Source organism: Helianthus annuus, chromosome 11, assembly GCF_002127325.2.
Source record: "Helianthus annuus cultivar XRQ/B chromosome 11, HanXRQr2.0-SUNRISE, whole genome shotgun sequence".
In the NCBI taxonomy this organism is placed as follows: domain Eukaryota; kingdom Viridiplantae; phylum Streptophyta; class Magnoliopsida; order Asterales; family Asteraceae; genus Helianthus; species Helianthus annuus.
In genome coordinates this window covers 51146817-51160555 of record NC_035443.2, presented here as the reverse complement: position 1 = coordinate 51160555, position 13739 = coordinate 51146817, and the positions used below count along the sequence as shown (strand labels likewise).

Sequence of the window (13739 nt, the reverse complement as noted above, 5' to 3'; positions counted from 1 at the left end):
CATACATTATTTATGTAACACGAAAAAATGTAACATGCATTTTTTCTTTGATTGTTACATTTCGTAACTAAGACGCAAAGAATTGTTACATCCAACAACAATAGATTTTTTAGATTCAACCATAAAATCAATAATAAAAAAACAACATATCCAGAAGACAAGAACTTAATAACATTAATCTTCTTAAACAAGAAAATAAAAAAGAAGTTGCAAATCTACAATACACAACAAAATGAAGATCTACAAAACACAAAAAATTGCAAATCTGAAAATTGCAAATCTGGATGTCCTTTTAGATCTGGAACACAAAAAAATTGCAAACCTGAAAATTACAAAAAAGTGAAGATCTACAAAACACAAAAAAATGAAGATCTACAAAAACACAAACATACTTATGGATATGGAGGATCTTATAGATCTGGAACATCATGTTCAACATCAAACATCTTTTGGATCATCTTCAACATCGAACCGTCATTTGAAACATCATCTTCAACATCGAACATCTTCAACCGGATCTAGAGCATCTTTTGGATCTGGTAGCATCTTCCCGGAGCATCTTTTTTTTTTATTCGGAGCATCTTTTTTGTTCGGAGCATCTGGAGTTTTGGTGGTTGATTATCAAGGATTTTGATAAGAAAAAGAATTTTTTTTTTTGTTTTAGATCTTAGATCGGGAAAATGGTTATCTAGAGAGAGAGAGAGAGAGAGAGAAAGAGAGAGAGAAGTGTGTGGGATGAGGTAGAGAAGTGTGAGGGTGATGAAGGTTAAGGGGATGTCAGCACAAAAGCTTCTCCATGGGTGGTGGCTTTGTTCCGAATTTCTTTGATCTGAACAAAGTGGTGGTGGGTTTTTTTGGTAGAGGAGAGAGATGAATGAGGAGAGAGGTAGTGTTAATTGAGATGAATGAGGTCTGATGGGTTTTTTTATAAGTGTTGCTCTTATAAATTCTCGAGAGAGAAAATGTACAAAAGTTGTTACCATTCTCAAAAAGGAAGACCTGTTACATTTTCAGGCTATGGGTAAATTGACGTAAATACCCCTCTCTTCATCTTTATGCATATGTGACATGGCTGAATCCTAGCCACACATGTGGGTTTCTTGGGTTTTCTCATCTGGATTGGGTTTCTCATTATAATTAGCCTATATATATATACACATATATATATATATATATATATATAGAAACGAGATCAGGAGAAAACGCTCAAAAGTGTGAGAACGCATCCTGGCCCAACACGTGTCACGCGGCATAGAGAAGGGCAGAGGGGCTTTTTTGCCTTTTCATTCTTCTTTTATTTTCTCAACGCGGTATAATATTTTATGGCGTCTAAGTTTTTTTTGGCGTTAATTGTATTTTTTAAACTTTTTGGAGTTGAATTAATTGTTTTTGTGTCACATATATAATTTTTTGGCATTATAGCGTTTTCTGGTTAATTTTTTGGCGTTTTGTATAATAATTCACTACGAGTCATTAAAATTTGCATTAGATTACAATAAGACCAATTTGTTTTGGCGTTTAGTGAATTTTATGGCGTTTAATACCCTTTTTACAAGATGCTTTGCCAGCAGCTGTTCTCCCAGTTTTCATACTACTAGCGTTTTGGTGTTTGTAATTTTTGGCGTTTTATATAATAATGTATTTTATTTATAGAGAATTAGATAACAAAACAACATATAACTTGATATTAAAACAATATAAAATGAAAACAAAAATAATACAAAATGGTAATCTAATTTTTCTTCTGAATCTTCAATGTCATCAGCCTCTTCCTTCTTGAAGTTGTTTTTGGCGTTTTGAACCCTTTTTAAATACTTTAGCTAGATGGCAACTTTCCTTCATAAACCCCGTTTTTTTTAGAAGAAGCTGCTTAGTGGCAACCTATTTTTTTGTGTGATATTATTGTTTGGTGGCATGTCATTAAAGATCAACTGTTGCTTGATGCTATTTGTAATAATGGAGTCCAAACTAGCATTTTACACTTGTGTTGATCCCTTTATTCCATTGAAATAATCATCAAGAATAAAGCTCACATGATGGCATATCATTGTCATCAGTCTCTTTTTCTTAAATATCTGTCCATCTCATTCAGCAAAATATTATTGAGTTAACCCCCTCAGAAAAAAAGGATCTATTTCAGTGAAAGCTTTGCCATCTGTGGCGTTTTAAAAGGAGTGGTTTCTAGAGGATATGGCGTTTTTGTGTTTTTCTGGGTGTGATTAATTTCATTGTATATAGACCCTTCTCTTATAGGAGTTTTTTTTGGCGTGTAATTTAGGCGGGACTTTTTATTGTAATATTGATAGTAATAAAGTAACTGTCTTTTCAGTTATTGTTTTTTGTATTTACTGTGCTGATCAGCTTTTATCCATTTTATAGGTTATAGACGTCCGATCTTCTAAGTTTGGCATTTTTTTTAAATTGCCTTACGCAGACTAACATGTCAAAATACAATAACGGAGTAAATAAAATATTAAGCAGGAAAAATATTTTTTGTTATTTTTGGCGTTTTGTTAGGGTTAACCATTTTTTAGTATTATTTTGGTGTTTTGCTAATAAAGATAGAAATATATCATTTAGTTATCTTAAAAAAAAAAGATTACATAGAAGAAAAAAAGAGGAAAAAAAATTAAAATCCTCCGTCAGAAGGTACTTTATCTGAATAGTATTCATCACTTGTGTCATCTTCTTCCTCCTCGGAGTCTTCATCTTGATCTTCATCCATGTCATCACATTCACCTTCATCAGCTTCTTGTTCCTGAAGATTCTGAAACCTCCATCTGAACATGTCTTGCATTAACTCCAATTTTGAGTCTATTTCTGTGTTGGTACAAGTGGCATTATGCAATTCTTCCATGAAACCCAGTCGCTGCTTTATCATGATGTTCTCTAGCCAGTAGACTTCCTGCTCTCCGCTGTCGTATGTAACCGTCACCATATAATCATCAAAGCGCCATGATGTCATGACAGGGTCTGGCTTCACATTTCCTTTGATTGGTCCAAATTTGCTGGTTAATGCTTTCATAAGCATATGTGTTTCATGGCATTTGTTGTCTAGAGCGATGCCAATGGATAAATTTGCTTCCGTATCTCTTCTCCCATTTTCAGAATTGCCTTGACCGTCTTAACATACACCCTCCTTCTGTTGTCAAAATGGAGGACGTATCGCCTGATTCCCAGAGTGTATCTCCACGAAACGATTGTTGCCATTTTTGGCGTTTTGTTTAAGTTGGCGTTTTTGGTTAAAGATGTTTTTTTTGCAGAAAATGGATAGATTGAAGTGATTATGGAAGCTATGTTTTTACGTTTGTTTATATAATGATGTTTTTGGCGCGTAATTTAGGAGGAAATTTCTTCTAATAAATGTTAATAACTGAAATTCAGTTATTTGTGTTGTTTCATCTTCCTGTAATATTCAACGCGTTTTATTTTTAATTTTTGGCGTTTTGTTTTTAAGGGCGTTTTATTTTTTGTATGGCGTTTTATCATTTGATGGCGTTTTGAATATGAGCGGTAAAAGACCCTTTTACCCTTAATGAAGCGCGTCCCACATAATAATACTGATGTTATTTACGAAAACGCCACCGCGCAATCTAGTTCATGGATTGTTTTGATCGGATGATCCATAAGCGTTCTCACCGTTCTCACGCTTTTCACCGTTTTCTCTAAATCCTGACCATATATATATATATAGAGGCCGGTTATCATACAAATAACCTAATCGTACATTATGTACGCTTCATCCACAACCGTCAGATCATCTCATTTAAACAACGTGTTTTACTATTAAATTTATCAAATTAAAATTAATAAAAAGAAACCGCCAAGGTTAAAATCGTCAAATGCGAGATCAAAACCCCTGATAATCAGCAAACAAAAACCTCAAAAATCATAACGTAAGATTCTAAATCAAAACCGAAATCGAAATTATAACAATTAATCAAAAATCGATCGATTCCTATTCACCAAATCCTTCTGTGAAATGAACTTCTGATGAATTTAGAAATTCTGAACTGAAACAAATCGATGGACTGACTATCGAAGAAGATGATGCAGGTTGTGATGTCATGTGCGAATTCATGGACAATGCAAATGCGATTTCAATATAAAAAAATTCTTTGAAATTTCATATAGCGTGCGAATTCATGACATGCACATGCGATTTCAGTAAAAAAGTTAAGTATTCTTTGAAATTTCATATAGTGTGCAAATTCATGATAACGCACATGCGATTTCAGTAAAAAGTTAAGTATTCTTTGAAATTTCATATAATATGCGATTTCATGCTTTTACACATGCGATATCAGAAAAAAAGATAATTATATTTAGGTTTCTTAAAGTTTGCGAATTTGTTTCCAATTCAAATGCGATTTTGAATAAAAACACTGCAAAATACTTTAAAATTACTTTGTCCTAAAAATGCAAAAAAAAAAAAAAAAACCAAATTACGAATCTTAAAAACTAAAAATAGTAATATTTTATATAAAAAAAACCTAATTTATTACCGATGTGACTGTAATTTGACATGTAATGATCAATTTTACAATAAATACTACTGAACTTACCACCCTACCTATATAATAAATTTACTATATTAATATAAAAAACCAAGATATAAGTACCTTCCATATTAAGACATAGAAGACCAAAAAAAAACACACACACAAAAAACAGACCAACAAAAATGGCATCTGAAGATTCAGAAAAAATCAAAAACATTGCAATCAAAGAGCTATTGTCAACTCGCACATTGACAGAAATAAGCACTGATGTCACCTCTTCTCATCTGGTTCTTGATGTGCAGGGCAAAATTCTTGAACAAATCAAGAAAAATCAAGCAGTATGGGAAAAGCTACTTCAAGAACCACCATCAAGCTTTAGAGACAGAGCTTTGGATCACATAAAAGAGCAATCTCGAGCTGATGACTTAGCCTTCTCTTTCCTGACAGATGCTCTGAACACTATGAAGGAGAAGATGGAGTTCAGCTCTTTTGAACGTGACAAAATATTTGCTTCAAGTAACTAAAATCTCTTTTTAATCGTTTTATGGTTGTGGCTGTTTTAGACAATAATTATTATTATATTTTGGGTACATCTTTTGAACACATATTATGTTTGCTTATAATATTAAATCGCATGAATGAAAGTGAAATCGCATGTAATAAAAGTGAAATCGCATGTAAGAATGATTATAAACTGAAGATTATAAAATCGCATGTTTAAAAACTACAATCGCATGAAAAACTGATATAAACAAATGAATATATAAATCGCATGTGTTTTGTATAAATTCGCATGTCCATTTAGAAAAAAACTACTCATCCTCATCATCTTCCGAAACCTCCTCCCACTGATCTTCTTCTTCAGATCCATCATCACTACTGTAATCTTCAAACTCATATTCCTCTTCATCTTCTTCGACCTCATTGTCTTTGTCTCTCGCAACATTTTCGATCTGGACGCCCTTCTTCTTCTTTTTTTGCTGTTTACCTTGTTGTTTGGCTTTCAGCTCCTTGCAAGTCCGAATGTCATGACCTTTTACATTACATACGCTACATGTCCTTGACTTTTCCCTTTGCAGCTGATCATTTGTTCCTTCTTAGATTTAATCCTTTTATGCGAGCCGCGACCTTTGTTTCTTATACCAGCCGACACACGGACAGTGGGAGGAGCATTAGTTACGGGTTGTTGATAAACAATCAACTTTGAAAATCGGTCAAATTTTGGATCAAGTTGCTTGGTTATTCGACTCTGATCAACTCTCTCTTTAAGCTGCATCATTTGATCCCTCACTAAAACAAGTTGATCAAGGTCGGAAATCAAATTACTAACCAAATACTCCCCTGTGTGGATGATTTCACGAGCAATCCGTTTAGCCTTGTGTTGCACATCCTTGCCACCCACATTTAGATTGTACTTCACATTTAACTCATTCGGCACCACATCCTTCGTCTATCTCTTCGTAACATATTTGTTTGGTATTTCTTTAACACCAAACATCTTGAAAAGAAAATAAATGTGTTTACATAGCAGCCCATACTGCTCAAAACGTAAACAGCTACACTGTGTAGTTACATTATCTTCAAGATTCTTGAACCACACCTAGGAAAAACCAAAAAAAAAAAAAAACAAATATATAATAACAATTAAAATCGCATGTGTAACATAACAATTTCGCATGCCTAAAAAATTCATGCCAATGAATAAATTTTAAAAATCGCATGATAAAAACCAAAATCGCATATTGCAATATGATGATCTGAAAAAAAAAGAAATTCGCATGTATGTTATCAAACAATCGCATGTTTGAAATAAATATGCTATAATACCTCCAATAAACTATCTCCATGGGCTTTAAAGTCCTTCAACATTATCCTGATCTGTGGACCCTCTATTTTGGTGTCCATCGGCAGACATTCAGAAATTGTACCATAAATCTCTATTTGCTGATCAAAGAATATAGACCTGGTGAATCTCTTAGCAGCATCTTTTTCCAAAGTAGTTTCGCTCCAATCAGCTGGCTCAGTATATCTTGAAATATGATCGTTCTTTCTATGATTAAAACGTTGGACATCCATTGCACCGTCTAAATGATTCATAAACTCTATGAGAGTGAGTTGTGAATTAGCCACCTGGCAGAAAAAATGGTTCTCACTCTCTGATCTTGAGGTTGTTCTCATAAGTCCCGACATTGGCTCGTGTCAGAAAAAGCCAGAATCCACACGGATCTCATCATAAACATATCATCGATCCATTTGTTTTCTGTGAGACCGAACTCAATCATCACCAACTTACACTGTCTCTCGAATTCTTCGGGCTCAATCGAATCAGTCCATACAATGTCGCACATCCTCCTTTTAAACTCATCAATATTGCACAACTCGTGTCCGACCTATAACAATAAATGCTTTTTATATCAGCCTATAACAAAAATATATAATATAAAAAAATAATGCTAACAGAAGACAATATAGCATGCTATACCTTATCTGCCACTTTTTTCATTATGTGCCACATGCACAATTTGTGTCTGCTGATAGGGAAAACCTCCTCAATAGCCTGTTTCATAGAAGGGTCTTGATCCGTCACTACAACCTTTGGCTGCTGACCAAATGACTTTAAGAATGAATTCAGAAGCCATTTATATGATTCAATGCTCTCCGATGCCAACAACCCAGCTCCAAGTGTTACATTTCGACAATGGTTGTCAATGCCAGTGAACGGAACAAACACCATCTTGTACCTGAACAACACATGCAAAAACACGTTGAAAACATGCGAATTAGAAAAAACCACATGCGAAAACAAAAAGTATAACATGCGATATAGTCAACACCACTTTTACACATGCGATATAACAAGCTCATGAAGACATATAACATGCAAAAAATAGTAAAAAAACATGTTTGTCTTGAAACACTAACCTGTTTGTCTTGAAAGTTGCATCGAAGGATATCACATCCCCAAATTCCATATAGTTAAGCTTGCATAAACCATCAGCCCAGAAAAAAACCAGTTAAACGTTTGTCATCATCAACAGAATATTCAAACGAATAATCAGCTAAATACTTTTTTTGTCAGTCATCCTATTAATCACCATATCAGCATCATATTCTCCTATATAGCTGTTAATTCGCTTCCTAAAATTTTTGTAATCATCAACCGTGGCACCAACGTTCTCGAAACCACCATAACGTTTTCTCATTATATGGAAAGCTTTGACAGGACCAAGGTTTAAAGTGCCTAGTTCCCATACCATCTCCTCCTGGACATCTGACAATTGTCTGTAAGCTGGCAGCATGTGAATATCATCTTGACAAACAAACTTATGATTATGCCCATCAACAAATCTCTTTACTGTATATAATCTACCATCCACAGTGCAAATCATAAGTTGAGCTTTGCATCCCGTTCTAATAGTCCCCCTGTTCCTTGTTTTGAATTGCTTCTTTGACTTCGAATAACGATCTTCAATACACAGTGGCTTATGTCCCTCTTTAGAACAAACAAAATACTTAGTTTTGATTATACCACCACTGTGCACTTCACCACCTTTCTGAATAGAAAAACCAGCTAACTTAGCATATGATTGGTAAAACGCATATGCTTATTCAATAGAGATAAATTGCATTCCAACCACAGGTGTAGCTGATGCTTAAACCCCCGGAGTGTAAACCCTTTCATCTGAATGAATCAAATCAGAAAAACAAAAAACATGCGAATTATCAGACTATTTACATGCGATATATTAATAACAGCATAATTTCATTTTAAAGAACACCAACACATGCGAAATCTATGAAAAAACATGCGAAATTGATGATTTTGATTAATCTGTTTTATATATGCGATTTATTATACCATAACATGCGAAATACTTAAGGAAAATAAACATCAAATGCGAAATGAAAGACTCATAACATGCGAATTTGTACATGTTGCTTTGATGTGAAAAATATACTCAACATTTAAACTTCAAAACAGTTACAACAATGTAAAATCAGAGGTACGATTAAACAAAAAACAAGTATACGAACAATTTAGAGATCTGAATTAACATAATTACCATTAAAACAATCGTTTAGAGCACTTGAACTAGCAATTGGATTTGGATTTGCAGATGGCGGATTTAAAACATCCTCAATAGAAACTCTCTGATATGCAGATAATTGAGCATGATCACCGATAGGTCAACTTTCTTCAACATCAACATTTGCTCGTCTAGTGCTGCTCTGTGGATCCATCGAAAAAAACAATTGAATGAAACCCTAACACAGAAGAACGAAAACTGCAAATTGAGAATTATGAAAAATTTGAAACTGATTCGAATGATAATTACCGGGATATTAGTGTAACGAACTTCTCGCTCGCTGATTGAATGAGAGACGAATTTACCCTCAGATGATTGAATTAATTGCCTCATTTAACCTTATATATTGAAAAAACGAATAAGGACACGTGTATGGCTATTATCGTCGCGTATGTAATGTACGATAAGGTAATTTGTACCATACTCTTTACCTATATATATATATATATATATATATGACTAAGGAAGTGATTAAAAATATGGTTGTCAAGACAGGGCCAGCTGGCCTAAAGCGAAATAGAATATAGGGGCCCTTTTTAAATATTGGTAATAAAGATCAACCAATTTCGTCTGTGGCATTTTTATTGCCTTTTCTTGATTTCTCCCATAGATTATCCTTGCCGTTTAATTATTCAAGACGGACGCTTTGTTTCTTTTCTTGAAACTCAAATTTTTTTTAACTAAACTAGTATAAAATCCTGAACCCGTTTTAAGCCGAACCCATTTTGACCCATGACCTGATCCGACCTGCACCGACCTGTTTAGCGGGTCTATAATTTATGTGATTACTAATGTATATAAAGTCATTACATACAAAATTGATATGCTATATTTGAAAGGAAACAGTAGACTTGCTTTGTTTTTATAGAATATGAATGATATTGAGAGTGCAAAGAATTAAACTCTGGACAATAGAATGTTTATCTGTAGCCTGCAGGTAGAAAATATACATATAAATTATAACTTCACTTTTTTAACAGAATTTCGGTAACTAATTTGTCAAAGTTGAGATAAGACGATCCACCAATGGTGACTGCTTCTTTAGCTTTCTTCTTCAACTCCAAAGCTTTAGCTTTCATCATCTTTCCTTTCGTCCCATCTATGATCTCCCGCACTTGAGCCTCCACCTCCTCTCTCTTGACATTAGTATCGATTTCCATTCCAATCCCCCACTCTACACAACTATACCGACAATTTGTTTGTTGTTCTGCAAAAAATGGCCAACAAAGGACCGGAACACCACTGCTAATACTCTCAAGTGTCGAGTTCCATCCACTGTGTATCAAGAATCCTCCAATTGCAGGGTGCTTGAGAACCTTCAATTGTATATAGATTAATCATCATACTTTCCAACGTTAATTTATATATACCATACAAACACAATCAAATCAGTTAAATGACATAATATCCATTATAATTAATGTTTTTAACTTTATTACTTATGAGCGGATTAAACAAGATTTAATGGAGTTGCACCTCTTCGAGAACATGGTCCAGGATAGGAGTTTGTAGAGGCATAGGATTAAGGTTAAGGATGGGTAGGAGGGGGTATATAGTGATGTCTTAGCTCTATAGTAAGGACTCTGATATTCCTATAATTTATGTGTACTTTACATGTATTGTATGGTCGTATTTATGTCTCTATGTCTTATAATGCCATACTATGCTCCTACTTATTCTTTGATACTCTTCCATCAATGTTGCTTTTGTTCATGTTCTTACTAGTCCGTTGATCCTTATATTTAGTTGTTTGTTTGTTTTGTCTGTTGTTTAAGTTGAGCCAAAGGTCTCACTAAAAGCAGTCTCTCTATCCCATGGATAAGGTACGCCTACATCTCACCCTCCCCAAACTCTACTAATAGCTTAGCTATTGGTGGCTAGGATTTTACTGGGTATGATTGATTGATTGAAGTTTATTCCTTATGTATTCTTGTTAAAAGATTTATTTTTGTATTTTTACATGAGTGATTGCAAGTAGTCTATCTGTTGAAATTAAGCACGTTCTATAAAATTTTGATAGGGACTCTTGAAAAGAAAAAAACAAATAAAGTTGCAACTTGCCACCACGTTCTATCCCATGGATAAGGTACGACTACATCTCACCCTCCCCAAACTCTACTAATAGCTTAGCTATTGGTGGCTAGGATTTTACTGGGTATGATTGATTGATTGAAGTTTATTCCTTATGTATTCTTGTTAAAAGATTTATTTTTGTATTTTTACATGAGTGATTGCAAGTAGTCTATCTGTTGAAATTAAGCACGTTCTATAAAATTTTGATAGGGACTCTTGAAAAGAAAAAAACAAATAAAGTTGCAACTTGCCACCACGTTCTATCCCATGGATAAGGTACGACTACATCTTACCCTCCCCAAACTCTACTAATAGCTTAGCTATTGGTGGCTAGGATTTTACTGGGTATGATTGATTGATTGAAGTTTATTCCTTATGTATTCTTGTTAAAAGATTTATTTTTGTATTTTTACATGAGTGATTGCAAGTAGTCTATCTGTTGAAATTAAGCACGTTCTATAAAATTTTGATAGGGACTCTTGAAAAGAAAAAAACAAATAAAGTTGCAACTTGCCACCACGTTTTTTCTTGTACCACCCTTTTGTTTTTTCCAGCCAAATTGCTTTTAATTTTTTGGTTGCATGCTGGTGAGAATATGAATACACATATATATCAAATTATTCTAGCCATTGTCTGTTGTATTGTTCACCTTATAGTCAACTAGTGGCAATAATACGAAAGCACGTGGATCTTTTTTTTTCTGTTATGTTTGTATATTCTGTTGATATTATACGAGTTTACCTGTTCTTGAGGACACCAACTAGTGATCATGCCTCTACCCTTAGTCTCAACTAGGAACTCTGGTGACATCCCTGCCTCAGTGCTGCCAACAATGTCCGGCCTGGCTATCCATAAGAAATTCTTCTTGCTATTAGCGAGTCCCCACCCGAACTCAATTAGTTGTTCCTTTGTCATGACTGCAATACTTCCAAAGTTCACGAAAACAACTGAGCCAGGGTCCTTTGTATCAAGCCAATGGATGCAACTCACGTCTTCTTTCCAAAGACTAGACCCAAGTTGCTTGACCCGTTCATCTTGAAGATGTTGTTCCATCAGGTGTAGTGGGCCCAAGGTGAAAATTCTGGGGTTCAATGCATTTAAAGGTTTAACACTGTCATGTTCCAAGGCATCAAATGTGTTGAGCACAACAGCTGAGCCTCTCGGTAGAGCCTCAACTTCATTCATGAGATAGTTGAGCATGATGTCGTTTTTGTCTGTGGTTCGAACGAAGCTTGGGAAATCCCTTAGCCGGATGTTGTTCATCCCCGGAATCCAATCCAAGCTTGTTTCTAGATACCCATTTGTTACATAACTCATATCTGAAAAGTTTAGTTAATTAAATGAAAAAGGAATGAAGAAAGAAACAATTTATCAAGTGGAGTACGTTTGTCTAAATTATTTCTTCAAGACAATGTAGTATCTTAGATAATTATCTATTTTATTCAAGTAGACAGATTATAAGTTCTTATTGCTTGAATACAAACCGTAGAAAGCCCTTCAAGATAAGATGGTTGTCCATTTGTATGCAGTTACATCTTTTTTTCTGAAATATAGCTAATTTTTTTTAATAATTTATAATATTTAATAAAGATCTGGATATAAAACTTTGTTCAATTTTCTATATATCGATAGAGAACTGAGTGCAATGAAAAAGTATTATTAATGTAACTCAGTTTTTATGAAAATTATATTGTAATTAATAAATATGTATTTTAGAAGTTGGAATAAACATGAATGAAATGGAAAACACGATGTGACTTAAATGTAAGGCTGGCAAATCGTGTCTTAACAGGTTTAACAGGTTTCTGACAACGCGCACAACATAAGTTTCAAACATGATTACGACTCGTTTAACTACTTTCTACCTCATGTTTATAAAACAGTTTTATGTTTTATGTATAAAGATGAATAAATGATAGATCCTAACATTGTAATTTTAATTATTTTAAAAATTAAAAAAGTCAAAGGGTGTATTTTTCAGTTAAACAGGTATAATCGTGTCTTAACAGGTACCCAATTGCCAGCCATAGTTAAATGTGAATGAGAGAATGTAAAGTAAAAAAGGATGGGAAGATACGACTTTTCCACCCTATCAATAAAAAATAAATTATAATTTATAAACACCATATTTATATGATTGATTTAAAAAAAAAAAGATGTCCAATCTTGGGTTTTTCCCAACCACGTACAGAAGAGATTTATGGAAAGAACAAAAACAAGAATTTCACCTTTGAGAGGAGTATACCCCTTTTGAACAAGATCACGATAATGACTATAAGTCAAAAGCCCACAAGCACTCGTGGTCCAAAAGACTACACTTGGCAACCCAAATGTTTCGGCAGCTTTAAGAGTAAAACTGATGACCCCATCCAAAACAATACAGCTCACTGGCGGCACGTCCGAGGCGCCTTTAAGCCTTGTAATAAGCTCACAGAAAGGTTCCAAGCTGTGCTTAGGAAGTGATTCACAAAGGTCTGGGATTGACTGGGTGGAATCGGCATCAGATGGTGGGAGGCCATCAGGAATGGAGTAGAAACGGAAGTCTGGAAGGCCGTCGAGGGCGGAGGGACCTTGGGATCGGAGCAAGCGCTTATTGTTGAAGTGGGTGTTTACGAAGGAGATGTGGAATCCCTTCAAGTGAAGGAGCTTAGCAAATTTCATCATGGGGTTTACATGGCCTTGTGCTGGGAAGGGGATGCATATGGCATGTGGCTTTTCCATTTCTACTATGGAACCCATATGATGCAATAACGTAGTCTTTGTATGTGTGTGTATGTGATATCATTGCTATGAATCAACAGATGTGTTGCTTGAAATTTATATATGGGAGGAAAAGCGGGTAATATACACACACATGGTTGGTTGGCTGATATTTATTCTGTTGGAAGTTCGGTGAATAGATGTTTAATATATTTATAATTTAATGAAATTATAAATATTAATTAGATTTTTCATGTGGTGATTTTTTTTAAAGGAGACTATCATTAAAAACAGCAACTACCTTAAACCGAGGCAGCCATAACAAACTACAAGTTTACATATTTACACCAATCGTTCCAAGTAATAGACTTGTTTT

At 34.4% G+C, this 13739-nt stretch overlaps 1 protein-coding gene across 1 annotated transcript; it reads right to left on the bottom strand.

Moving 5' to 3' along the window:
• Nucleotides 1-9452: 9452 nt before the first annotated feature.
• Nucleotides 9453-13498, bottom strand: LOC110892048 (UDP-glycosyltransferase 85A8). The gene is made up of 3 exons (XM_022139426.2): nt 12892-13498; nt 11405-11982; nt 9453-9906 (listed from the first exon to the last, which is right to left on the bottom strand). Exons 1-3 carry the CDS (start codon nt 13400-13402, stop codon nt 9556-9558), a joined length of 1440 nt encoding a protein of 479 aa, XP_021995118.1. The 5' UTR covers nt 13403-13498; the 3' UTR covers nt 9453-9555.
• Between the last annotated feature and the right edge of the window lie 241 nt (nt 13499-13739).